At 39.0% G+C, this 26,442-nt stretch overlaps 1 protein-coding gene and 1 long non-coding RNA gene across 7 annotated transcripts in view; one reads left to right on the forward strand and one right to left on the reverse strand.

Moving 5' to 3' along the window:
* Positions 1-5,641, reverse strand: part of LOC140916050 (uncharacterized) — a 68,798-nt gene extending 63,157 nt beyond the window's left edge. For all 3 annotated transcript variants that reach the window (XR_012160391.1, XR_012160392.1, XR_012160390.1), the window contains exon 1: positions 5,463-5,641. This is a non-coding gene — a long non-coding RNA (uncharacterized lncRNA). The remainder of the gene's footprint in view (positions 1-5,462) is intronic.
* The window catches only part of DPYD (dihydropyrimidine dehydrogenase), a 543,036-nt gene that overhangs the window by 12,511 nt on the left and 504,083 nt on the right, over positions 1-26,442 (forward strand). For all 4 annotated transcript variants that reach the window (XM_073356963.1, XM_073356964.1, XM_073356962.1 and 1 more), the window contains exon 2: positions 21,901-22,011. In XM_073356963.1, the coding sequence (XP_073213064.1) occupies positions 21,901-22,011 (111 nt within the window). The remainder of the gene's footprint in view (positions 1-21,900; positions 22,012-26,442) is intronic.

The raw sequence follows: 26,442 nt of genomic DNA on the forward strand, positions 1-26,442 counted from the left end.
TGAGCTATCCCACCCCTGTAAGAATGGTGAAAATCTGCACCCTGATAGCATCGAGGCAGAGCATCTGCACAGCCTTCAATAAAGCATAAAGAAAGGGGACTATGGTCTGCCTGGACCCAAGGGTGCATGGCCATCTCCCTCCTCCCCCACAAACTCATTTACATGCATGATGCAGCGTGCAGTATGTGCTAGCCAGAGGCACATGCTGCTCTTCTTCAAACGGGCAGCATTTTTATTCTCCACTCACCTGTCCTGTGCCATCTTGCCCTGTGACATAGGGCACTCAGACACAGCTGACACTTCTTCTGCTTGTAACGTACCTCTGCTTAAAATGTTCATGAAGTCAGAGCTGAATTAATGATGACTGAAGACAAGCTGGATTAAATGTGCCCTGTTTGTTCTGACTATACTAACCCTTTGACAGCACAGAGTTCAAATCAAAAACTGCTCTCTCTTCCTCCCTGGTTGCCTAGCAACCTCCCTCCCCTCATTAGAATACAATTTCTATTCCTTTTTATTACATTACTGCAGTGTTATAGGCTTTGTTGCCAACCCAGCCCTGCTCCCAATAAGAAAAGCAGGATTTGGCCCTTTGTATGAGGTTTAGGGGAATATGTGCTTTGGTGCAGAAATCAAACATGTAGGACTAGGAAACCTTTGGCCATGAATGTCTTGTCATATGCTCAGCAGGTGGAATTTGTGTGGATATGCTATTCACAGTCATTTCATTTTCAGTTGAGATCATTTGTAAACCAAGGGCACAATTCTCTCCCCATCTGCAAGGCACAGCTCTCTGCTGGTACTCTCCTGCTATTACAGATGCAGAACTTCCAGTTATGACATATCTGTGGAAATCTGCTGTGCAGATCTGCCAGGAGATTTTTGCCACACATACCTATATCCAGGACAAACATGATGCTCTGACTCAGTAGGGGAAAATCAAGAAACTACCCATATCCACAAATATACAGCGTCCATGGGTGACAGTGGTGAAATAAATAAGACTCCCTGGCTCTTTCTTCAAAGTAATTGGCAGTGGAAACAAAAAAATAGTCACTTTTGTCTTCAGAATAGACAAATGTATATTATAACCTGGCATAAGAGGCAATTTCAGGTCTGAGTGTCAATTTTAACCTTTAATTCCTTTCTTTTTTGTCAGTTTGTGTCATAACTAAAAACATGGCCTTAAACCTTTTTTTTGTTGACTTAAAATAGCGAATCACATAGGAAATTCTCTCCACAGAGATATATAAACAATTCTAGATAAGCAAGCTGGGGTTAAATATCAAAGCTAGTAACTTGAGGCCTGTCTGCACTAGGATAGAAGGTGTTGTTAAAATACTTAATGTCTTTTAAAAAATATTAGTTAAAAATGTGGTGATAGGGCAAATTGTATTCTAACGTGTTAGCTGTTCCAGCCCTGTTCTAGCCCTGTCTAAATAAACCTACTATAATTTGAGTTAATTGATAGGCTACAGATAATTCATGGATGTGTTTGGTTTGCCTTAGGGTTTAGCCTAGGATAAACTACAAACATTCAGCTCTCTTGTGTCCAGGTTCCATAACCAGAGGATAGCCTGTGTATCAAGGGAGGTAAGGCATTGTAAATGACATTTTAGATGTCATGTTAGGCACTCTTCCACCACGAGTTATTGTTTGCAACACTCCCCCACTGTCACAGCATGGGAGGAAACCACGCCAAGCTGGCGCATAGTTGCGGCAACTTGGACAAGCCAAAGAGTAGCCTGTAGATCCTGATCAGGATCTACAGTCAACTGGACAAGGAGGCAAGTGTAGCAACAGACTCTTGAATTTACTTATTCTGTTAGACTCTTTCCCACCAATGCTTCTACTCTGAAAGGAAATAGTTTTCCATTCCCTGGTATACTAAAAGGCCAGTATTGCTCTGGTCCAAGAATGTGTGAACTGTCGTAACAAAAGGGTATTGAGAGATCAGCCATGGTGTCACACTCCTGATCCACAGGAGTGGGATTCTTTTCCTTTTCAGGTTTCAGAATGATAGCCGTGTTAGTCTGTATTAGCAAAAGCTTTCCTTTTCAGTTTTTCCATCAACTTGTAGATAACACACAGCAGGAAAATCAGTCAGTAGCTCTTTTGGTCTGACAATGGTTTCTTTGGCTTAGAAGCAGCTAAAAACATTGATGGAGTGTCTAGATTATCGTTTGCAAGGGTATTTGTAACTAGAATTAACTGGCAGTTCATCAGGGGCTTTTATACTGCAAACTTGAACTGAATTTTAATTTGAGTGTTGCCCTTTTGAGTCTTGTCCATACACAAAACTCAGTCAAGTGTGGTGGTGCTTCTGACAGGAATTGGCTAGCCCGAGAGGGGTTATATGCTAGAACTCAAGCAGGTACAACTCATCAGCTACTAACCAGTGTGAATGTAGGCTGGCACCACTTGACTGCTTCTAGTCCTCAAATGCCTTCTCACACTTCCCACCATGTACCCAGGAAGGACAGACAGGTTCTCCCAAAATTAATTCAAAAAAAAATTCATAGAGGGCTCAGCTTACTGCAGCATTAAGAACCAGGTTGCTCAACAGCAATCCCTTTGTCTAATTAAGGAAAGTTATGTTGTGCTGTGAGGGGAAAGCCTTTCCAGTCTCCAAAAAAACCGATGAAAGCCAGAACATGACCTTGAGGTTGAGGGGAAATGGACTGATAAAGACATTGAGGAGGGAAGGGGGAATATATTAGACATTTTCCTCTATAGTTACTGCACTTCTAGTGTCTATATTAGCATCTAGCTCATTATAAACTGCTTGGCATTGCCTTGATTATGAAGGGTATTATCCAAAACCAGATTCTATTCTGTTCTAACAATAGAAGCCAAATATGCCCTAGCCAGTCACGCATAGCATCCATGGAAAACTCCAGAATACATGTACAAAAGTAGGTGGAAACATTAGACTAGATCATTAAAAGTGTAGACCTGTAATATGAGTAAAAGGAAAGTATAAAAAGAGGTTTTACACCTGGAAGCTATTATAGTTATTTAAATTGAGAAAGAATAACCAATTGTTTTCTAAGATGTATGCCGCATTTATGAAAAACCTTGAAGGATAAATGGATCTTTATAGCATGCTCCTTCCTCAAAGGTTCTGTGAATAAAATAATAGTGAGAGAACTCTCAGTGGATGCTGAATGCTGCTAACTGATGAAATTATTACTTATTACGCTGCAACTGAACTCTGCTTAGAAACACCATTTTCAATATGATTTTTGAAGAATGACAGCTGACATGTAAGAGGCTTTGTATCAAAAATGAATAGTGATAATTTCCTGATATCTTTTGAAATGAAATGTATTTCAATGACAGTAAAATTGGGAAATGCATGACTTTAAATACTGAGCTCATGGAATGTTGCCTTGAAAATAAAACAAGCGTTTGCTTTAATCCATAAACTAATCTTGAAATGCTGAATTTATGAAGTATTTGTCATTTTAAACAGTATTATTTATAATAAAACAGACAGTGTCAGTACTTCCAATGTAATGTCAAATGAAATGCCAAAAAGAGAGTGCTACGGCTTTGTGTGATGGGGTGAAGCAGTCCCATTCATTAAGGTTAAAGGAAAACCCTCCTTAGAGGCAACCAATATCTGTGTCAAAGTAACTCACCTGCAGCTATTGGTTTGGTAAGAAGAGGGAGGAGTACAAAAGTTACATTAAATGTTTGATTTAGTGCAGAGGAAATGGAGCTCTGGTCTGCTGCTCTATCCTAACTCACCATTTTGACCCTAAGTATTAGCTCTTAAGATATGTTACCACTAACTGATATGAGGGTATTGGCAGAGGATCATAGATATTGTTATTTGCATATGTAGCTGTAGGTAACCTCGAGGTCTAATTTCAGCCTTAACAGATCTTTTTATGAATGGCTATGGTACAAGTACCTAAATCTTCAGTATTTTGGAGGGAGGGAGGAAGGTAATTTGCTAGCCTTAATTGAGGCACAAATGGTGAGCTCCCAGCAAAGGTTCATTGGAGAGCTTTAACATTGCTACTGCTTAAATCAGGAAGAACGTGCTTCCTTTTTACAGTCCTGGAGTCTACACAGGGTGCGGACAAGTCTGTAACAACAGCTTTTAAACTGCCACTGAAACTTTAATGACGGACTGGTAAGTGGTCACTTTGTTCTAGAAATTCTGACCAACAAAATAATTCCAAAGAGAAGAAAAAGGACAGGTAATCTCTTCCAAGATGAAAAAGGTTGTTGAGACCAGTCTTAAAATCCAAGGAGAAAAGAGACTGGTCCAACCTCAGTGACAAAGAAAAAGGTTAAGGCTGGAATTGTAGAGCAAGAAGGAAAAGGTGAAGCTTAGAGTTGTAGAGAAGAAAATAAGATTCAGAAGAGAAAGAAGCAGAATTGTATTAGTAGAGATCCATCTGAATATTAGGAAGTGTGACAAAGTTCCTCCTCTGCCTTGGTGGGTCCTGCGCTTATTGGTGGATTGCTTGCCTCAGAGATTCATGGCAGCCCTCAGTTTGGCCACTTTTACTAGTGGCTCAAACCTGCCGTCCACTCAGCTAACCTCATCACTGGCCAGCATGGGGGAAACTAAGAACAATTCCCACAGTCTCTGTATCCCACCCAGTGGGTCAGGGACAGGACAGATCCCTTTCTAATTTAGACCTCCCCTTCTGGTGTTTCTCACAGACCAGGTCAACTCCTCCAGTGTCTGATCAGGAGTTGGGGGAATGGGGGGAACCTAGGCCCACCCTCTACACCAGCTTCCAGCCCAGGGCCCTGTGGATAGTAGTTATCTACAATGTTCCCTGTATCAGCTGCATGACAGCTACAACTCCCTACTTCCCCATGGCCTTCCCCCAGCATCTTCTTTAGCCTCACTGCAGGATCTTCCTCCTGAAGCCTGATCACACTCAACCACTTCACTACTCTAGCAGCACACCATCTCACTCCCTGCTCCTGCCATGTGCCCCTACTAACTGATGGGAGGTCCTTTTTAAACCAGGTGTCCTGATTAGCCTGCCTGCCATAATTGATTCCAGAAAGTTCTTAATTGGCTCCAGGTGTCTTGATTAGCTTGCCTGTCTTAATTGGTTCTAGCAGGTTCCTGATTGCTCTAGGGCAGCCCCAGCTCTGGTCACTCAGGGAACAGAAAACTGTTCATCCAGTGGCCAGTATATTTGCCTTCGACCAGACTCCTGTACTCCCCTGGTCTGGGTCTGTCACAGAAGAATAACCCTTTCATCAAGCTAGGAAGCTCAGATAGTCCAACAGTCCAGATTTTACCCTGGGTAATGTCACATGGGCATTTGTTTAGGATGACTTGCCTGTAATATGGCTATCTCCGTTTTTGCCAGTAAATCCATTATATACCAAACTGCATCACTTCTGTCTCTCTCACACACAGTCATTTATATTCATAAGGTTTATATTTTGTAATTGCTGAATATGGGAAAAATGGGAATTACCTTTTATTCCCCACACAGGTTGACTCTCTGCTCCACTGTTGATCTGTGGTGCTCATGACCTCTTCAGAAGAGTGTATGCTGGGATGTCACAATTTGAAGCAAAGAAATGTAGAGATTACCACTTCGTGACTCTCACAAAGAGACAATGAAACAGTAAATGTAAAACTTGGTTGCAGTCCCCTGTTATCCTGTATGGTTCGGCTGTCACAGTTGGCTCTTTAAAGCTGGCTGTTGTTGTTGTTGTTGTTGTTCTTTTTTTTAATACTCAACTAGTTGAGAATGTTTTGATACATAATTACAAAGTTCAGACCCTTACTTTTTAAAATGTGTTATGATTAACCAATCCCTCTCTCCATATTTGTTTTCCTTTCCCCTCCTACCTGTTGACTCTTATTTCTTTTATGATCAGGGTCTGCTGAATGTATCAACAGATACCCACAGAAAATAAAAACAAAGCAGTATATCTTGTACAAGACATAACTGATGATGAATTATTTGTTTTGCATCATATTATATAGATACAATTGTCATTTTTATGTTTGCACTTCAATCATAACATAGGAAAGTTTTCCCCAGTTTGGTCTGGGACTTTTCATGGAACATCAGGGAGTTAGAAATTCTATGCTGATGGATATTTGGCACGTTCTTGGAACAGAGTCCAAATGATTATGCAATCTGTTTTTCGAGCACTTCATATGCTAGACCCACAGTATGCATTTTGTCACTGTGGATTGTTTGTGGATGGGGTTTATTTATTAGACTCTGGAAATCATGTTTAACAAGCTTTCAAAATGTTGCTTTGCTTGGTCAAAGTTCCACTAATTTTGCTGATGATTAAACTTAATACAGCAATAACGTCAATGCTAATTCCTCTCATGAACAAAGTCAGTGAAACATTCACTTTTCGTTAACTGACTCATCTCCAGTGCAAGTTTGCTTTTGTGTTGAGCAAGAATCTGTACTTTTTTATGGAATGGGCACTTTAATCAGTGCAGTTTGGCTGTTTGGGAGTTGGGGGTCCAGGACTTACTCCCAGTGTAAAGAAAAGCAGTACACACTTATGGTATTGCTTGAAAATTTAATTGCCAAAACAACTGAATTTGGTTTCTGTTTAGATCTGTATTGCCTCTTGAAATACTTCTATCTTTCAGCAGTATATTATAAGATGTAAATGCACATGCAAGAAAATCGTTTTTTACTGGCAGTGAACAATTCAATTAAATAAATTTACTTACAAGTTAGCGAGCAGTTACAAAGCTCTTGTGAGTTCCTTGTGCAACAGAGAAGTCATACAACTCGATGACAAGGGATTCTTGTACAGAAAAATGTGATAGAGTGGAGACAAGAAGTTTAAGCCCCATTACAGAAGTGTACGCTGTCAACATGGTTTCTGAGGTTTGAAATTGGTTCTTTGATAAAAAAAAATTAAGATTAAAATTTTTCACAACAGTCAAGGAACTTGGAGTTAAAGCTACCATCTCTTTTATTCTTTTTGTGCATCATGATCTTTTGCATGATGAGAGAACAGTTGTCAATAGTTTTTTGATGACAAGGCTGCATGGTATAAAGGGAAGATTAAATATATTTAAATGTTAAAATTACTGTGTTTTAAAAATGTATAGTCAGTTCTCTAGAAATGTGAGTAAATTGTAAATACTGTAGTAGTATGAATGCACTGAAATTTAAACATTTCTTCTATTTTTAATAGATAAGTTAAATTGCATATTTGGCCAATAGAATTAATACATAATACCAGAATCATCTCTGGTCTATGAGAATTTTGGTTGCTTATTCCTTGGCTGAATTTGGTATATTAACCCGAATTGAATTTCCCTGTGACTTTGAATGTACAGTGAAAGCTGACATATATCACGTGAAAACAGTTATTTAAAATGTGGTCTGGTGGCAGGGCATGGCGTCCTCAGAGAAGGGTCAGACTTTGGAACTCTGTTCTGAGGTCGAATGGATTTGAATTTGTTTAAGCAGTTTAGACTCCTGTCCTGCAAACATCTATGTGCTTAATGTTAACATGTGAATAGTTCCGTTGAATTCAAAGGGAGAATTTGCATATTCAAAATAAAGCAGGTGTAAGTGTTTGCTTGATACAGGCCTTATTTTGTATAGGGTCAGGTCAAAGAAGCCTTTGTTATGGTCAGCTACCTTTCTGGTGATGTCCTGCTAAATACTTCTGTTTCAAGGAATTTACCAGTATACTTTTCAATGTCTTTGCCAGTAGTTTGTGTAATATCTGCAAGACAAATATCACATTTTGTTGTTTGTCAACTCTCTTCTCTTCACTTTGCATTTATAAATCTGAGAGAATTTAAATGCAAAAAACCTAGCATTAATGCAATGTTAAGGTTGAGAAATCAAGCACTCAGTCAAGAGATTCCAAAAGTTTAAGGTTAGGCTAACACACTAATCAGGCCATGTTGCACATATGCTTGAATGGTAATCATCCATCTTAAATATGCTGTAAGTGGCAAAGAGGTTCAGTTTCTATGTGTTGTGCTACAGCATTGCGAGTTGCTGAAAAGTCCAATTCTTGAGCAGTGGTCCTTATCACAGATAATGCAGGTGTAAGCATAGGGCCAGAAGATGAAGCTGACACACTATTAGTGCTTCAGGCCTGCTGCGCTTTGTTCTCTCTCAACCACCTCTCTTAGACTTTTTTTCACTCACTGGTGTGGCGTAGCGCAGCCCTCCAGCATAGTTTGTTGCTAGCTGCATCTTCTGAGCTTCCAATGTCAATTATTGAAAGTTTTCAAGTCCCTCCTGCAAACTCCTTGAATCTGAGCCTAGACTGGCCCAGTGACCCTCCTCAAGTTCTCCATACAGGAGATCCTTTGGAACGTGTAATTGTCCATTTAATGCAGATGACTAGTCAACAGAGACGTCTGTTTGAAAATAGTGATTAGGCTTGGCAATTTTGCAAGTACATTGTTATCAGGAACTTTGCTTTCCCACTTGATTTAGAATATGGCAAAGACAATGGGTGTGGAAGGTGTTTTAACCTTTTCTTATGCCTGCTGTAAGTGATCCAGGTCTTGCTACCATATGCATATATGTCACCCTTATTTTCTTTGTGAATATATATATATATATATTCACACACGCACACCAATGTATTAACTTTTAATTCACATCTTATGTTATACAACTTCTTTAGTTAATGGAATTTTCTGAGCTTTGAGGGCTTGATTTCAGAAGTCTGACATTAAGATGTATTTGCAGAGTATTTTGGGATCCTTCAGAATAAAAACCTCTATATTGTTATAAGACGGTGTTATTGCCATGCAGAAGGAATCCAGTTACTTTCTAAATGTCTGGTACTATTGATAGGAATAAACCTTTTAGCATGTCAAGGGATTGGCTCTTTACTGTGATAAACTATAGAGGACTTAGTGACTGAAATGTGTATATTGTCTTTTGTTCAAGTACCCTAAAGCATTATTTGGTATGTGAAGGAGTGGCCTCACCCATAATTTCTCAGATAAAAAGTGCCAGCCCTTAAGGAATGCATTGGAAGTGAAGATTACCATATATGAATGAAATTGTAAGTAAGCAGAATGCAATTACATACCTGGAATTGTGCCAGAATATGGTAGGGCTAACATTATCTACTCTTGTGAAAAATATTATAGGCTTTTTAATGGCCAAAAGTGGCCAAGATTTGGTTTCAATCAAGTGATCACAACTGCAGCATGCTCATACATGGGAGAGGTGGCCTGTCAAATGGGCAAATTCCAAACCCTTAGGGGTGTCAGGGAAAAAATATAATACCTCAATGCCTTTTTAATACCAACAGGCAGGCAGTACACACACTGGAGCACTGTTATAATGTACTTACCACAAGATACCCTATCAACAATGGGGTTCCTTGTTCATTTTTGGGGTTTTAAAACACCACAGTCCAAGTTCAGGTAGCTGTAGATAAAAAAAAATAAATAGAAAAGATGTCATCTCTTCATATGTTTGGTCTTCATTAGCGAAATATATATTTGAAGTAAGGAGTGATCCTCCAAAAAGTAACCATCGGATATTCCATTACAGGAATAATTTTTTCCTGGGCAGAAAATCAGTTTTTTAGTATAGTAATGTGCAAAGCCACTAGATGGACTTACCTATATTCCTTGCATTATGAAACAGCCATTGGCAGAGCAGACCATACTGATATGTGCATGGTTTCACAGGTTGTATTTTTGAAATCTTCACTTTTCTTCCTGGATTATGAATTCTCATGGGACCAGACAGTTTCCTCATTCATCTCATAGTGAAACTTTCATTTTTGTATCCATGATTCTCATGGATGGGGACTGAGGGCTGTATGTGGCTCATCATCTCTATGTATGCTTTATTCTACATCTGTAAAGTTGAGTGGTTTAGGTGATGTGTATGGTGAAATGCTATTTTAGATCATATGTAACCCTTCTGCCCATCAGAGTTGGCAGCAACAAGGGCCGGGTTCAGTATCTAGAGGTTCCATTCCAATAACACAATGCAAAACCGGCTCAAGCCTCCACCCAGTGACCTGGGACAAATATATACCACCCCTGCTGCGCGCCTCTGAGAGGCAATGCTTCCCCTCTTGCAAGCACAGAGTCTGAGTGTAGCAAAAGCCTTTTAATAACAGAGAGAAACAATGTGGCATTATGTTGGGAAAACACCACCAACAGGATTCATAACACAACCCATGAGCAAAAAACCCACCCCAAGCAAATTGGGGTGTGTCCTTTCCTTTTGGTTCTTGAGTCCCGCAAAGTCACCCAAAGTCCCAAAAGTCCAACGACCCAAAAGTCTCTGTCTCTGGTCAGTGCCGCACCAGAGTTTGAAAGTTTATCTGCAGAGTTTTACCTCCCAACCTGGGTGGAGATGGGGCAGGGTTAAGGGGCACCTTATGTGGTGCAAAGCCGATTGCCCCACCTCTCCATGGGGCTCCGCTCTGCCAGCCGTCCCACGAATCTCTCCGCTCTGCCAGCTGTCCCATAAGCCGCTCCAGCCGTCCCCGTGAACTGCTCTGCTCCAAGAGCCGCTCTGCTCTGCTCTGCTTGCCATCCCATGAGCCACTCCAGCTGTCCCGCGAACTGCTCCGCAATATATCTTCAGGCTCCCCCACTACTTAGCACAACACTCAGTGATTTCAGCTCTTAGTAAGTTTAGCTCTTTTGTGATTTCAGCTTGTAGTAGGGGAGCCTCAGTGCTGGTGCACCATTTGCCCATAGTGAATTCAGCTCAGCAGCCTGTACCTAGACTGCTAATAGAATCAGGTACTTGTTTCTCAGGGCTTGTCTACACTACCGGCCAGATTGGCGGGCAGTGATCGATCCAGCAGTGGTTGATTTATTGTGTCTAGTATAGACGCGATAAATTGACCTCTGAACACTCTCCTGTTGACTCCGATATGCCACTATAAGAAGCACAAGCACAGTCGACGGGAGAGTGTCAGCTGTCGACTTCAGCTATGCTATTCACGTAGCTGAAATTGTGTATCTTAGATCGATCCCCCCCACGGTAGTGTAGACAAGCTCTTAAAGTGTATCAACGCTCCTACAGTACTGAAATTAACTCTTCAGAATGCTCACAAATTTTAGGGAAACAGTAAAAATATTCTCATTATGCTCATTAGTAAAGATATATACCTTGCAATACATTTAATGTTTCTTGTTGTGAGAGATATTATAACTTCTTTTTAAGGAAATTGGGTAGATTAATGTAATGGGCTGGGCTAAATTGCTCTTCACATGCATTCCCTACTCTACTAGCAAATCTTACTTGATACATTTAAAGCAGTTTAGCTAAGGATGTTCTGTAAGGCAGTAAGAGTAAGATGCAGCATACCATATTTCTGTAAGGACTGATCTAGTTAAGCTTGTTTTTGTATTTATAAACAAACAAAATAACCCATGGAACCGAGTTCGCTGCTTTTATAAATGATTGTGTCTCCAGTGACTTCAGTGGAATTGTACCTTTTTATGCCTGTGATGAATTTGTCCAGTGACATTCTGGTTGTCTAAAGGGTCTGAACTAGAGAGGATACTAAGAAGAATCCATAAGGTGAATAAATTGTTTTATGTGCTCCACCTATACTGCTTCAGTATTGCACCACATGATAGAAAAATTATGGTCTGACAACAACTTTTTACACACTGAGTACTCAGTCTATCTTTAGTCTTTAATCTACCTATAGTAAGAAGAGTTACTGAATATTAAGGCATAAATTCTACTGTTAGATCAGTATAACTCACTGATTTCAGTGGGAGCTGGTTTTTTGGTGACTGTGTGTGTAATAGAGAACTAGTCAGAGGAACCAAAGGATTCACTTTTTTCTTGCTGATTACAATGTCTGGAATATTGCAGTCATTCTAAAAAGGCCTTCATTCTGTAATGAGCAAACCCCTCTAGGTTTTGTTTGATTTTTTTCAAGTTTTAACTGGGGACACCTGCTGCTAGTTTCCACAGACGAAGTTTGACTACAAGGATGGGTTTCCTAAGATTACCTTGCTAATGGTATTCTGTAGTACAGTACTCTTTGTGGTGCCATGTATAGAAGATGCTGCATATAAAAACATCTTAAAATATAAAGAGAGGTTTTTAGGAGAGAATTGCATCAGCTATGGCAGAAAGATGGGACACACTGAACCAGAACAGATACTGATCAACAAACAGGCCTAATTCTAAGTCTAGATATCATAAAAACTAAAAGCTGGAAGCTGATTAGAGTTGATGGGATTGTGCCTGTTTACACTATGTTTGACATTTGGCCCATAGAGAAAGAAAAGCATACGGGTTTTAGCAGAGAGGATAGAAGAACATTGGTGCATCAATGATGTTAGATGCAACAGTTAATGTGCTACAGACACAAGTGTCACATACTCAAAGGACTTGGCCATGCAAGAATCTGCTGTGGTGTCCTCTCCTTTGGTTGAGGAATTTATATTTCAATAAAGGAACACCTCACTTTGTCCATGAAATTGAGGCAGGGTCCAGCCTCCATTTTCCCCATCCTATGGCTTGGGGTCTCCCACTGCTGTCTGGATAGAGGTGAAAAGACACCCAGGACATTCTAACACTGACAGCAAAGAAGGAGCTCAAGAGTGTGCCTCTCCTGTCAATGCCATCAAATACTCACTCTGGTCATCCTGTTGCTATTAGAACATATGTGATAACCCTTAGCACTTCAGCAGCTTTACATTTTACAGTGCTGAATAGACATTTAAATAGAAAATTAATTGACACAGCACCCTGTGACCTTGTTGGAAGGTGACTGGTTGCTGAGACTGGAATTAGTTGCAGTTTCATGTAATACCCATTTCACAGATGTGGGAAATTGAGATACAGAATGACTAAATGATTTATCTAAGATCAAAAGCCTGTATTGGAGCTCTGCAGTTCCTGGTTTATCAAGTCGTCTGTTCAATTTACTTGAAAAAACTGTGAGTGTGGTTGAATAGGAGACTGGGAGACAAGAATTCCTGTCCAGAATGACTACATTTACATTTAAATAATTTTAAATTGTGGGTTATTATATCAAATTACTGATATATTGTTCACCCTAATGTATCTTGTTGTTTCATTATCCTCACATTTTCATTAAATCGTATAGAAGATTAGTTCAACATTTTACACTGTGTGTACTTTTTAATCATAGTTTTAAAGTAGGTGTGTAGCAATAAACATTTAGTGAATATTTTACAGTTTATTTATTCTCAGAAGTAATGTTCCCGCCCCTACGTAGATCAACATAACCATTTATCACAGCTGTCAACTTTTTTTAAAAAAATCAGTCATTATATGTCCCTGATTCTCTTGTATATTACATATGAGCAGTTTATAACATTTTAGAACTTTGCAACCTAAATCAATGTACATGATTCATAGTGAATATATTCCCATCTAGAAAGCAACACATGATAAAATAAAAGTGTGTTTTAATAGTGTAGGCTTGGCTTGACAAGAATAATTGGACATAGGTGAGACCTCATTTCTTGGGTGACAGGATTAGGGCGGCTTCAGAGTAACAGCCGCGTTAGTCTGTATTCTCAAAAAGAAAAGGAGTACTTGTGGCACCTTAGAGACTAACAAATTTATTTGAGCATAAGCTTTCGTGAGTTACAGCTCACTTCATCGGATGCATAGGGTGGTAACTGGATCAGCAGGCTGGGAATAGAATGTCCGTATGAGCTAAGATAAGGGGGAATGATTTACAATGGACAAGATAAGTCAGAACATAAAGCAAAGGTAAAGAGTAAGTCGTACATGGACAGTATGTAGACAGAGAATGCTGTACAAGAATTGGTTCCGATAAACTAATCAAGCCAATCCTAAAACATGTAATGAAATGTACAGTAAATGCAATGTAATATGTAAATGTATATAAAGAAAAAGGTTTGCTACGCAACTTTGGATATGTTGTGTGCCCTATACCCACCCCCTGGGCTTGAGTCTTTTCAATTTAGAGTAGTTTTGCTGTATGCCAAATAAAGGAACCTGAGTGATGAGACTGGAGTTGAACTGAGTTCTTGGGGAACCATGTGGAAGAGATCTTGGGGGAACCCCAAAGTAGTGGTGCCATGACTTAGATCCGCTTGTCTGGGGCAGGAAACATATACACCCCTTAGTATAAGGGTCGCAACCTAGCATTAAGGGAAATGGCATTGGAAAGGTTTAAAAGGATTTAAATAGGAGGAAATTAGTTCCATGCTGAAGAAGTGGTTTAAATTGAAGGGTGGATGCTACACACTCCCCAGAGAAGTGCTAGGGGGAGATTGGGTCTGGGTGAAAAAGGAACTCCAAGAATTTATTTTAAAAAAATTCTTGGCAAAGCACATGAGAGGTCTGTTAAAAATTATTGGCAGAGTACAGCAAAAACCAGTTGAATGCCACTGAAACTTTCAAAGAAATAGAGCCAACTGGTAGTCATGGAAAAATATCAAGGTTTTTTTGGTTTTTGTTTATTCTACAGTAAAGAAAGCAAATCAAAGCAGCAGTATTACAAGGATTATTTCTGGTGGCTAAAACTTTACAAATAAAATGTACCATGTTAGGAAATGAATGCAAAAAGCATAAAAAGCAAATCAAAGTTGTAAAAAGCAAAAAAACCCACCTAAATAAAAACATACCTAAAAGGTCAGGGAAAACATAATGTCTGTTACCTATATCCATATAGCCAAAGTAAAAAGCAGCTGTCCTTCAAGAACTGAATTTAGTGAGTACAGCTTAGCTAGTACGGACAGTGTATTTCAGCCTGCTGATCCAGATACCTCCTTAATTCTGTCACCCAAGAAATGAGGTCTCACCTCTGTCTGGTTATTCATGTCAAGCCAGGCCTACACTATTAAAACACACTTTCATTTTATCATGCATTGCTTTCTAGATGGGAATATACTGATTATGAATCACGTATATTGATTTAGTACTAAGTTAAAAAATGCAAAAGACATAAAAGATAAGCTTAAAGCCACAAAGAAAAAGTCAGTTAAAAATGTGATACAATCTCAAAATTTAGTAGCTAGCAAGGTCTTGAAAAGTTTTTTATTAAACATTAAAAAATTAAAGTGATTTTTAAAAACGTATGTACAATTAAAAGAAGCTTACACAAATTAACATGATAGAACTTGGAGGAGACTAAATAAGGGTAGTAAAAGTAATAAAATGTTAAAAAGAACAGTGAAAGATTTAAAAAAATGCTGAGTTGAAGAAAAAAACCTAGTTATGGCAGTAAAAGTCAGTGTAGCCATGCCCATGAGATCCTTAGTAATTAAAGGTTTCAGAGTAGCAGCCGTGTTAGTCTGTATTCGCAAAAAGAAAAGGAGTACTTGTGGCACCTTAGAGACTAACAAATTTAATTAGTTTCTAAGGTGCCACAAGTACTCCTTTTCTTTTTAGTAATCAAACAAATTATGCAATGGTCAAATGGTGACAAATACCACCACTATCTTTTTCCTTTGAAAGTATTTACAGCCATTCAGAAAAATGGGTCCTTCCCAAATATTGTGTCTATGGATAATCTGTTGTGTTGACTGTTCTCATATTTGCAGGAATCCAATTTACATTGTTTAACTCTGAACAGTTTAGTTAAAATCACTTTAAAAATTAGAGATTTCTACATGGCTTAACTGCTTCCACATGCACTAGTAGGGATATAACCTAAGCGCACGTGTGTACACAAACATTAATAAATAAATGGTAGTGCTAAGTTTAAAAATAAATAAATAACACAGCAGTTAAAACTGCCTGTCAAAAAAAGTTTTATGTGTAACAATAAGCTTACTAAAATCTCAAATAACTAAAATACAAAAATAAAATAAAAACAGCAGTGGAACAAAACATTGTGAAAATACTGAATAATTAGAGCCCAGGCCAAAAATGTTATCTTGCCTATATAAAACACAAACACACAAAACCCCAAAACTTACTTAAAATGTAAATAATAAATACAAAATTGTAATTTAAAAATGTAAGCAACTCAAATGGGTCATCTGCTCAAACTTGCAATTTACAAAAGGAAAATTTCAGAAATATAAAACCATATTAAAAAAATCAAAGGCTCAGCTGGCAAGGCTAAGCCAAGAAAATTTAAAATATTTATTTGGTCTCTTGTATAAACTGTTTACAACATAGCAAAAAAGGCAAAATTAAAAACAACCATTTTTTAAAAATGTTAAAAGTATATGTAAAATTTTTTAAAAAAATTCTACTAAAAATCCATCCAAATCTTTCATTCAGAATTGCAAAGCTAAGGCAGGCACTCTTTGGACAATAGGCAATGTCTCCTTTCAGTCTTAACTTAGTTAATGAACCCTTCTGGTGTTTCAATACTTTTACAAAGTTGAACATTTTTTTTAGGTTAGCTATGTAACTTTAAATGTGTGATATGCCCTATACCCTCCCTCCCCCCTGTACTCTTGAGTCTGATCAACTCAGCATAGCTTTGCTGTATGCCAAATTAAAAAAAAAATCAAAGTGATAAGACTGGAGCTGAACTGAGTTCTTGGGGAACCAAGCAGAAAAGATCTCTGGGAACGCAACCAATATCTTTCACATAGTATAATAATCTAGCCTTTGTAAAGCACTGACCATGCACAAGCAAGACACTAACAAACAAGTCACTGACATGGATTATTGTTAGTGGTCCCCTCTCCTCCTGCTCTTCCCCCCATAAGTGAATTTTAAAGAAAGTCAGAAATGGCACCATGGAGCTGTTCTGTTAATTAATTCATGACCAACATCGGCAATACTTCGATTTGAGGATAACCTTTACCACAGATTTACATATGGGTCCTGAGATGACTCAGGAGTCCGATCCTGGAACCGCAAATTTGCCCACAGTAGGTACAGACATTTCCTGGCAGGTCAGCTGCCTGCTGGGAGAAAGTTCTTTCTTTTTCCTTCCTTCTCTCTCTCTTTTCGCCTTCGAGGGCAAGGCATTTCTCCTCGAAGTGGCTCACTGCCTGATGAAGTATGTGGTGCCATTGAGGTTGGTTGGTAGCCTGCTCCTTCCAGCTTGTGATGTCCACATCCGTTTTCTTGAGGTACGCTTTCAGTGTGTCTTTGTAGCATTTCCTCTGACAACCATGGGATCTCTGACCATGGCTGAGCTGAGAGTAGAGGACTTGTTTTGGAAGGCAAGAGTCTGGCATCCGCACACAATGTCCAGCCCAGGGGAGCTGATGCATGATGATCATTGCTTCAATGCTGGTGACATTGGCTTCAGTGAGGATACTGGAGTTAGTGCAGCAATCTTCCCACTTGATGCAAAGGATCTTCTGGAGGCATCGTTGGTCGAATGTCTGCAGACTCTTGAAGTGCTGTCAATAGGTCACCCAGATTTCACATCCATAAAGGAGTGTAGGAATAACAATTGTTTCATAGACCTGGATTTGGTGTCCTACCATAGGTCATAGTCTGTGAAAATGTCTGGGAAAGCAGTTTCCCAAAGGAAGCACTTGTATACTGGATCTCACTGTCAATTTTTGCATTTTGAGAGAGTTGGCTATTGAGGTAGCAGAAGTGCTCGACTATCTCCATAGTCTGTCCCTCAATAGTGATTTGTTGTGGGTCATGTGGAATGCCTGAAGCAGGCTGATGGAGCACTTTCATCTTCTCAGTATTGAGTGAAAATCCTAGACTTCATTAAGTTTGTACAAAAAAAATCCAGTGTGGACTGAAGGTCATTCTCCGTGTGTACAATGATGCACAGTCATCAGCATACTGAAGATCAATAAGAGATGCCCTAAGGACTTCGAGCGGAGACGTCGAAGATTAAAAAGCCGCCCACCCATTCCGTATTGAATGTCAACTCCATTGGTCTTTAACGAGGACCAAAATGACCTCTAAATAGATGGAGAAAAGGATTGGGACAATAGCGCATCCTTGCTTAACCCCAAAAGGGGTCCATCTCCAGGCCATTACAGAGAACAGTGGCAGTCATCTGATCATGAAGAAGCCTTTGGAATTTAATAAATTTTGGAGGGCACACAAATCTGGCCAGCACCTTCCACAGGGCTTCACAATTGATGAAGTCGAAGGCCTTTGTCAAATCGATGAAGGTGATGTACAGGTCCTGATTTTGCTCCTGAGACTTTTCCTGTATTTGGCGGGCAGTGAAGATCATGTACAGATGTGGATTCTTTCTTTGTTGGTTTACCCCACCATTTGTTCCAAGTTTTAAACCAAATGGATCCATACCCAAAGGAGTACATCTGTTTCAGTATATTACTAGAAATGTGTAACTCATTTCAGAGCCTACTGAGAATGTGTTACACATAGCTAAGAATACTGTGTTACCCTATAACTTTTGAAAATGTTACACAACTATAAAAGAATCTGAGTAATTTAGGCTCTTAGAGTGACTTATTGAAAGTCAGTGGGATTTAGGTTTCTGTGTCACATTTGAAAATTGGATTTAGGCTCCCAAGTCACTTAGATATTTTTGAAAATTGAACCCCTTGTCTTTATCGCTCTGTAATTATTTTTAAAAAAGAAAGAAATTACTGTGATTGCTTGCGTATGTCTGTTTGTAGCAAGGCTTTTGAATTAGGTATTGATCTTACATTTTACTGAGTAAATTAGTACTCAGATTCTAGAGTAAACATGGAACATTCATTTAATTAGTATATGAGATTTTCATATTAAGAACACCTTGATCAATTGGTCCATCAGCCCTCACTGAAAGAATGCTAATCACAACACATAATTTGTGGTGGTCTAGCCAGTCCTTCACCACTCGCTGGCCAGGCTGTCAGTGGCACTGGACAACCGATCTGCATAGCGCACCTCAGCCCAGAACCCCTGAGTGATCCACCAGCCTCAGCCTCCCAAGTACCTGGGATTACAGATGCATGCCACTGCACCCAACTTCATATTAAGAAAGAGGGAAAAAATCTACCTGAACAATCCTCAATAGAAAAAGCCTTCTTGAAGGGAGCACCCATCCATACAACCCCTTAGCAATAAGGAAATGCCCTGTCAGAGTCTCTGTGACACCCCCCCACCTCCTTGTATCACATTCACCACTTTCATTCTAAGAGCCCCACACATCTTCGACATGTACAGTAGGAAAATACACACATCTCATTCCCAATGATGGGGAAGTATGGAGTTGGAGTTGTGTTTGTGTGTGTGCTTTTTTTGTAAAGGAAAACTAGAAAAAACTAAAATTCCAGTGAATGCAACCAGCAATGTTCCCCACAGGGGTCATCAGTAGGGTTTGAATCTGGGTCATTCGACTGCACACCGTCCATGTTGACCAATTGAAGTAAAGGGCTAACTGGTAACACTAGTAGTCTCTTATCCTTTATGTAGTTTAGCCACTAGAGGGGGACATAGACACAACTTTGCAAATGGGTGACATAACTATATGCTAGATGGCAATAGAGTATTAGGAATCCACCTACTGGCCTCTCATGCTCTAGGAGGTGGGTAAGATCTAGTAGTTAGAGAATGGTTATCAAAAGGGCAATGAAGAATGTAAATTTGGCATTCTGAAAGGTAGTGTGGCTAAATGGATTAGAGTTGGATCAATTCTCAGCTCTACCAGAATAACCTTTCAGTTGCTTTATTTATAAAATGTGAGGAATGATGCATGTAACCATAGGTAGGGGTATGAGAGGCCTATTGACAAAAGTTTAAGAAATTCACAGATATATTAACTAGGGCTGTCGATTAATCCCAGTTGATTTACACGATTAACTCAAAAAAATTAATCGCGGTTTTAATCACACTTTTAAACAATAGAATACCAATTGAAATGTATTAAATATTTTTGGATGTTTTTCTACATTTTCAAATATATTGATTTCAATTACAATGCAGAATACAAAGTGTACAATGCTCACTTTATATTATTTTTATTACAAATATTTGCACTGTAAAAATGATAAACAAAAGAAATAGTATTTTTCAATTCACCTCATACAATACCATAATGCAGTCTCTCTATCATGGAAGTGCAACTTACAAATGTAGTTTTTTTTGCTGCGTAACTGCACTCAAAAACAAAACAATGTACAACTCTATAGCCTACAAGTCCAGTTAGTCCTACTTCTTGTTCAGCCAGTAAGACAAACAAGTTTGTTTACATTTATGGGAGATAATGCTGCCTGCTTCTTCTTTACAGTGTCACCTGAAAGTGAGAACAGGCATTTGCATGGCACTTTTGTAGACAGCATTGCAAGGTATTATTTACGTGCCAGATATACAAAACATTCGTATACACTTTCAAGCTTCGGCCACCATTCCAGAGGACATGCTTCCATGCTGATGACGCTCGTTAAAAAATAATGCGTTAATTAAATTTGTGACTGAACTCCTTGGGGAAGAATAGTATGTCTCCTGCTCTGTTTTACCTGCATTCTGCCATGTATTTCATGTTATAGCAGTCTCGGATGATGACCCAGCATGTTGTTTGTTTTAAGAACACTTTCACTGCAAATTTGACAAAGCGCAAATAAGATACCAATGTGAGATTTCTAAAGATAGCTACAGCATTCAACCTAAGGTTTAAGAATCTGAAGTGCCTTCCAAAATCTGAGGGGGATGAGGTGTGGAGCATGCTTTCAGAAGTCTTCAAAGGGCAACACTCCGATGTGGAAACTACAGAACCCGAACCACCAAAAAAGAAAATCAATCCTCTGCAGGTGGCATCTGACTCAGATGACGAAAGTGAACATGTGTCAGTTGGCACTGCTTTGGATCTTTTCAAGCAGAACCCCTCATTAGCATGGATGCATGTCCTTTGGAATGGTGATTGAAGCATGAAGGGTCATATGAATCTTTAATGCATCTGGTACATAAATATCTTGTGACGCTGGCCACAACAGTGCCATGTGAACACCTGTTCTCACTTTCAGGTGACATTGAAAGGAGAAGCGGGCAGCATTATCACCTGCAAATGTAAACAGACTTGTTTGTCTGAGTGACTAACTGAACAAGAAGTAGGACTGAGTGGACTTGTAGACTCTAATGTTTTACATTGTTTTATTTTTGCATGCAGTTATGTTTTGTACATAATTCTACATTGTAAATTCAACTTTATGATAAAGAGATTGTATTACAGTACTTGTATGAGGTGAATTGAAAAATACTATTTCTTTTGTTTTTATAGCACAAATATTTGTAATCAAAAATAAATATAAAGTGAGCACTGTACACTTAGTGTTCTGTGTTGTAATTGAAACCAATATATTTGAAAATGTAGAAAACATCCAAAATATTTAAATAAATGGAATTCTATTATTGTTTAACAGTGCAATTAGTCACGATTAATTTTTTTAGTTGCTTGACAGCCCTAATATTAACCCTTGTCACTGGAAGAACTGGGACTAAATTAATTGTCTGTCTTTGTCTGATTTTGAGTGCAGTCTTGAAGTGATCAATTAAGACTTTTATTTCTATGTTCCACACGTTTATTTGTGCTATACCACAGGAAAACCTACAGAGAGAGAAAGAATTAATTTACATTGTATAGCTTCTCACTAGGACATACAAGCATGTTCCTAGGGATTAGAAACAATGAAGCAACACTGTGTGGTCTTTATTCTCAAAATGTAGGGTTTTACCTAGAGCAATATAATGAAAAAGAATTACTTGGTATATGTATATACGGGAGGTAAGAAGTATACAACAATAGAATTTATTACAAATTCAGATTGGAGCTGCCACTAGATGTCATACTGTTTTGTTTTTTTAAAATGTAGCAGTACCTCAAATACTCAAAATCTAGAATGTATAAACTGGAACAGGAAAGAATCTAAACAAATTAATTTGAAGTTGATCTATCGAGTCCTGTTTTTTATTGTCTGTTTTTTAACATTGTTGTAAAACATTCATTTGTGCTTTGGTGAGGTGGGATCAGTTGAGCACTGTTCATTTTAAAAAATTGTATTAGCTGTTTGAGCTTTTTATCTGAATTTTAAAATATTCTTTTCTCTTTCTACAGAACCTTCTGGCTTTAAATCCCCGTATGCAAACTCATGCAATTCTATGTTCAAGTGCAGCAAAGAAACAAGACAAGAAACACTGGAAAAGGAATGCTGATAAGAGCGGTTCAGTAAGTACTGTACCTATGATAGATCTGGAAAATGTTAATTCATTGTTAAGGTTGGAAAAAAGTCAGAAAATTCAGAGTTACGTTTCCTACATAGTTAAGCAGCCATATGATTAGACCTCTGGAAATTGGGGGTAACTGCACTGACTTCAGTGATTTACTGCAGTGTAAATAAGATCAGAATCTGGCCCCAGATTTTAAATTATGCCTCTTTTTCTCTTTGCATGAAATAGGATTTTTCATCATAAACTTTCTGAATTCTTGTACGTCTCTGCTATTTTAGACACTATTGATCTAGGTATGTTCTTTGCTCCAATATGATACTTGACCAGTTTTATATGATAGTAGTTGTTAAGTCTTCCATTATATTTTATTAATGGTTGCCTCTTTGATCTCCCACCTGATCAAGGATGCCTGTCACGTATTTGTACTGTTTCCGTCCAGATTGTGCAGGATAGTCCTCTCAACTCAAATGTCTTATCTCATTAGGTTTTATGGAATTTTTTAGGTAGAGTATTACACCCCCACTCCTATGAACTAATATTTAGCCTTGCTATATATTCTGTTGAGTGTAATCTCTATTATGATATCCAATTGTATGGGTTTTTTCCGAGTTCCACCATATTTTAGAAATACCTGCTATATTTAGGTCCTCTTTCATTGATAGCAGTGAAACATCTAAGCAAATGCCCCACTTTCCTGCTTCTTCCTCCTCCCCTTGGCAAGTATACTTCTAGTATGCACTCAAAGCTTCTGATGCTCTTAAACTTATAGGGATGTGCAAACATTATAAGCCCCAGGAAACATTTGTGGACCTGGGTAGGTGATGGAATTTGAAACAGAATCTGAGATATCATGTAACTTTTCATTCTTTCAGGGTTCTAGGTGAACCTTTTACATAATCCTGGGATTTGTTTGTACAGTTGGATTCTGGGGGTGGGGAGGGTACTGCTCCTGTGTAAAGACCCTTTGTGTTCAATGGGACTCTGTACAGGCACAAGAGTCTGCCCACAAGTTGCTCATTGCATGATCAAAGCCTCAGTTGTAACCAGTATGTATACTCATATTTTAAAAATGGACTTGTATGGTAATATGCTGTAGTTATAGTGTGTGGCTATCTGCTAGAAATTCCCTATTTTTTAGTTCATAAATGGGGCAAAATTTTAAAATGCCAGTACAAAATTTGAAGGGAGTTTTGCATTTCTATCCAGAAAATAGTCCCTATTTTAAAACTTGGTTAAACATTTTCCCCTGTCACAGAGTTGTGTAACTACATTAAAAAACAAACCATCCCCTCATACATTCCCTCTTGCTTCAAAAAGCCCCCGACACAAGCAAGCAAACAAAATTTTATTTGGTAGCCAGTTAAATGGATGGAGTTAGTGAGATACAAAAACTCACTGGAAATGTCTCTGCCTTTCTGGACTCTCTGTTCAACATAAATCAAATTGTAGAGAATTGTTTAACTCTCTTTGAGCCTTCTTCAAGTAAGGAAGCTATTGTAAACAAACATTGGGAGGGATGGGAATTGATTGCATAAGAAGGCATTTGCAGGTAAATTTCTCAATCAAAGAGCTTAAGGCCAGAAGGAACCACTGTATCGTCTAATCTGAACTCCTGTGTATTACAGGCCACCAACACGGCCGGCACTCACATGCTAAACCCAACAAGCAAAAGGTAATATAACCCACAGGAGACTAGACTATTATGTGCCACAGGCAAAGAATAGGAGGGACCAAAGTGCCCCAGTGCTTGAAGCCTCCCCAGTGATGGGGAAATGATTAAGTGAGATATACCCAGATAATCCTGGCAAGTAACCCAAACGTGTAAAAATATAATTAGGAAGGCCAAAAAATAATTTGACGAACAGCTAGCCAAAGACTCAAAGTAATAGCAAAAAAATTTAAATAAATCAGAAGCAGGAAGCCTTCTAAACAACCAGTGGTGCCATTGGACGATCAAGATGCTAAAGGAGCACTCAAGGATAAGGCTATTGCGGAGAAATTAAATGAATTCTTGCGTCGGTCTGCATGGGTGAGGATGTGAGGGAGATTCCCAAACATGAGCCATTTTTTTTAGGTGACAGATCTGAGGGACTGTCACAGATTGAGGTATCATTAGGAGGTCTTGGAACAAATTGATAAACTAAACAGTAATAAGTCACCAGGACTAGATGGTATTCACCCAAGAGTTCTGAAGGAGCTCAAATGTGAAATTACAGGACTACTAAGTGTCATCTGTAACCTCTCATTTAAATCAGCTTCTGTACCAAATGACTGGAGGATAGCTAATGTGATGCCAATTTTTAAAAAGGGTTCTAGAGGTGACCCCGGCAATTACAGGCTGGTAAGCCTCACTTCAGTACCGGGCAAACTGGTTGAAACTACACTATAGTAAAGAACAAAATTGTCAGACACGTATATGAACATAATTTGTTGGGGAAGAGTCAACATAGTTTTTTTAAAGGGAAATCATGCCTCACCAATCTGTTAGCATTCTTTGAGGGGGTCAACAAGCATGTGGACAAGGGGAATCCAGTGGATATAGTGTAATTAGATTTTCAGAAAGTCTTTGACAAGGTCCCTCACAATGGCTCTTAAGCAAAGTAAGCTGTAATGGGATAAGAGGGAAGGTCCTGTCATGGATTGGTAATTGGTTAGAAGATAAAAAACAAAGGGTAGGAATAGATGGTCAGTTTTCAGAATGGAGAGAGAGAAATATGGTGTCCCCCAGGGGTCTGAACTGGGACCAGTCCTATTCAACATATTCATAAACGATCTAGAAAAAGGGGTAAACAGTGAGGTGGCAAGATTTTCAGATGATACAAAACTACTCAAGATAGCGAAGTCCCAGGCAGACTGTGAAGAGCTACAAAGGGATCTCTCAAAACTGGGTGACTGGGCAACAAAATGACAGATGAAATTCAATGTTGATAAATGCAAAGTAATGCACATTGGAAAACATAATCCCAACTATACATATAAAACGATGGGGTATAAATTATCTCTCTTGACTGGTAACAGCTATCTTGGAGTCATGGATAGTTCTCTGAAAACATCCACTCAACGTGCAGCAGCAGTCAAAAAAGCGAACAGAATGTTGGGAATCATTAAGAAAGGGATAGATAATAAGAAAATATCATATTGCTTCTATATAAATCTATGGTATGCCCACATCTTGAATACTTCATGCAGATGCAGTTGCGTCATCTCAAAGAAGATCTGTTGGAACTGGAAAAGGTTCAGAAAAGGGCAACAAAAATTATTAGGGGTCTGGAACGGCTGCCATATAAGGAAAGATTAATAAGGCTGTGACTTTTCATCTTGGAAAAGAGATGACTAAGGGGGGATATGATTGAGGTCTATAAAATCATGACTGGTGTGGAGAAAGTAAATAAGAAAGTGTTATGTACTCCTTCTCATAACATAAGAACTAGGGGCCACCAAATCAAATTAATAGATAGTAGGTTTAAAACAAACAAAAGGAAGTATTTTTTCACACTTCTTGCCAGAGGATGTTGTGAAGGCCAAGATTATAACAGGGATCAAAAAAGAACTAGATAAATTCATGGAGGATAGGTCCATCGGTACTTATTAGGCAGGATGGGCAGGGATGATGTCCCTAGCCTCTGTTTGCAAGAAGCTGGGAATGGGCGATGGGATGGATCACTTGATGGTTACCTGTTCTGTTCATTCCCTCTGGGGTACCTGGCATTGGCCCCTGTCGGAAGACCGGATACTGGGCTAAATAGACCTTTGATCTGACTCAGTATGGCCATTCTTATGCAGAGGGAAGCAATAAAACTCCAAGGTCACTGCCAATCTGACCTGGGGGAAAATGCCATCCTAACCCCACGTATGGTGGCCATCAGTTAGACCCTGAGCATGAGAATCTGCCAGCCGAACACCTGAAAGAGAGAACATTTGGTGCTATCTCAGACCAGGCCCACACTGCCCAATGCTGCATCTCTAGCCATGGCCAACCCTGACCCTTCAGAGGAAGGAGATTTAAAAAAAAATATACAATGGGAAGAGATAAAAAATCCCTTCCTCACCCCAGCCAGCAGCTGGCTGACAACCTAAGGTACGAGTTTTAGGCATATAAGACAGAAACTGAAAGTGAGCCCTAGGGCTGTTGAAAACTGTCCCCCACTACCACAAGCAACCCCATTATACAATTGCACTCATAAAATTGTCTAGCTTACTCATAAAACTAATTAAATTGTTTGCACCCACTACACCTTTTGGGCGGCTGTTCCAGAACCCCTCTGCTGGTTAGAAACCACCTTCTAGTTTCCAGCCTGAATTTGTTTGTGGCAAGTTTATATCCATTTGTTCATGTGTGGCAACATTATCTTTTAGTGTAAATAGCTCTTCATCCTCCTTGGCATTTACCCCCGATATATTCATAGATAGCAATCGTATCTCCTCTCAG

The sequence above is a fragment of the Lepidochelys kempii genome, chromosome 8, assembly GCF_965140265.1.
Source record: "Lepidochelys kempii isolate rLepKem1 chromosome 8, rLepKem1.hap2, whole genome shotgun sequence".
Taxonomy (NCBI): domain Eukaryota; kingdom Metazoa; phylum Chordata; order Testudines; family Cheloniidae; genus Lepidochelys; species Lepidochelys kempii.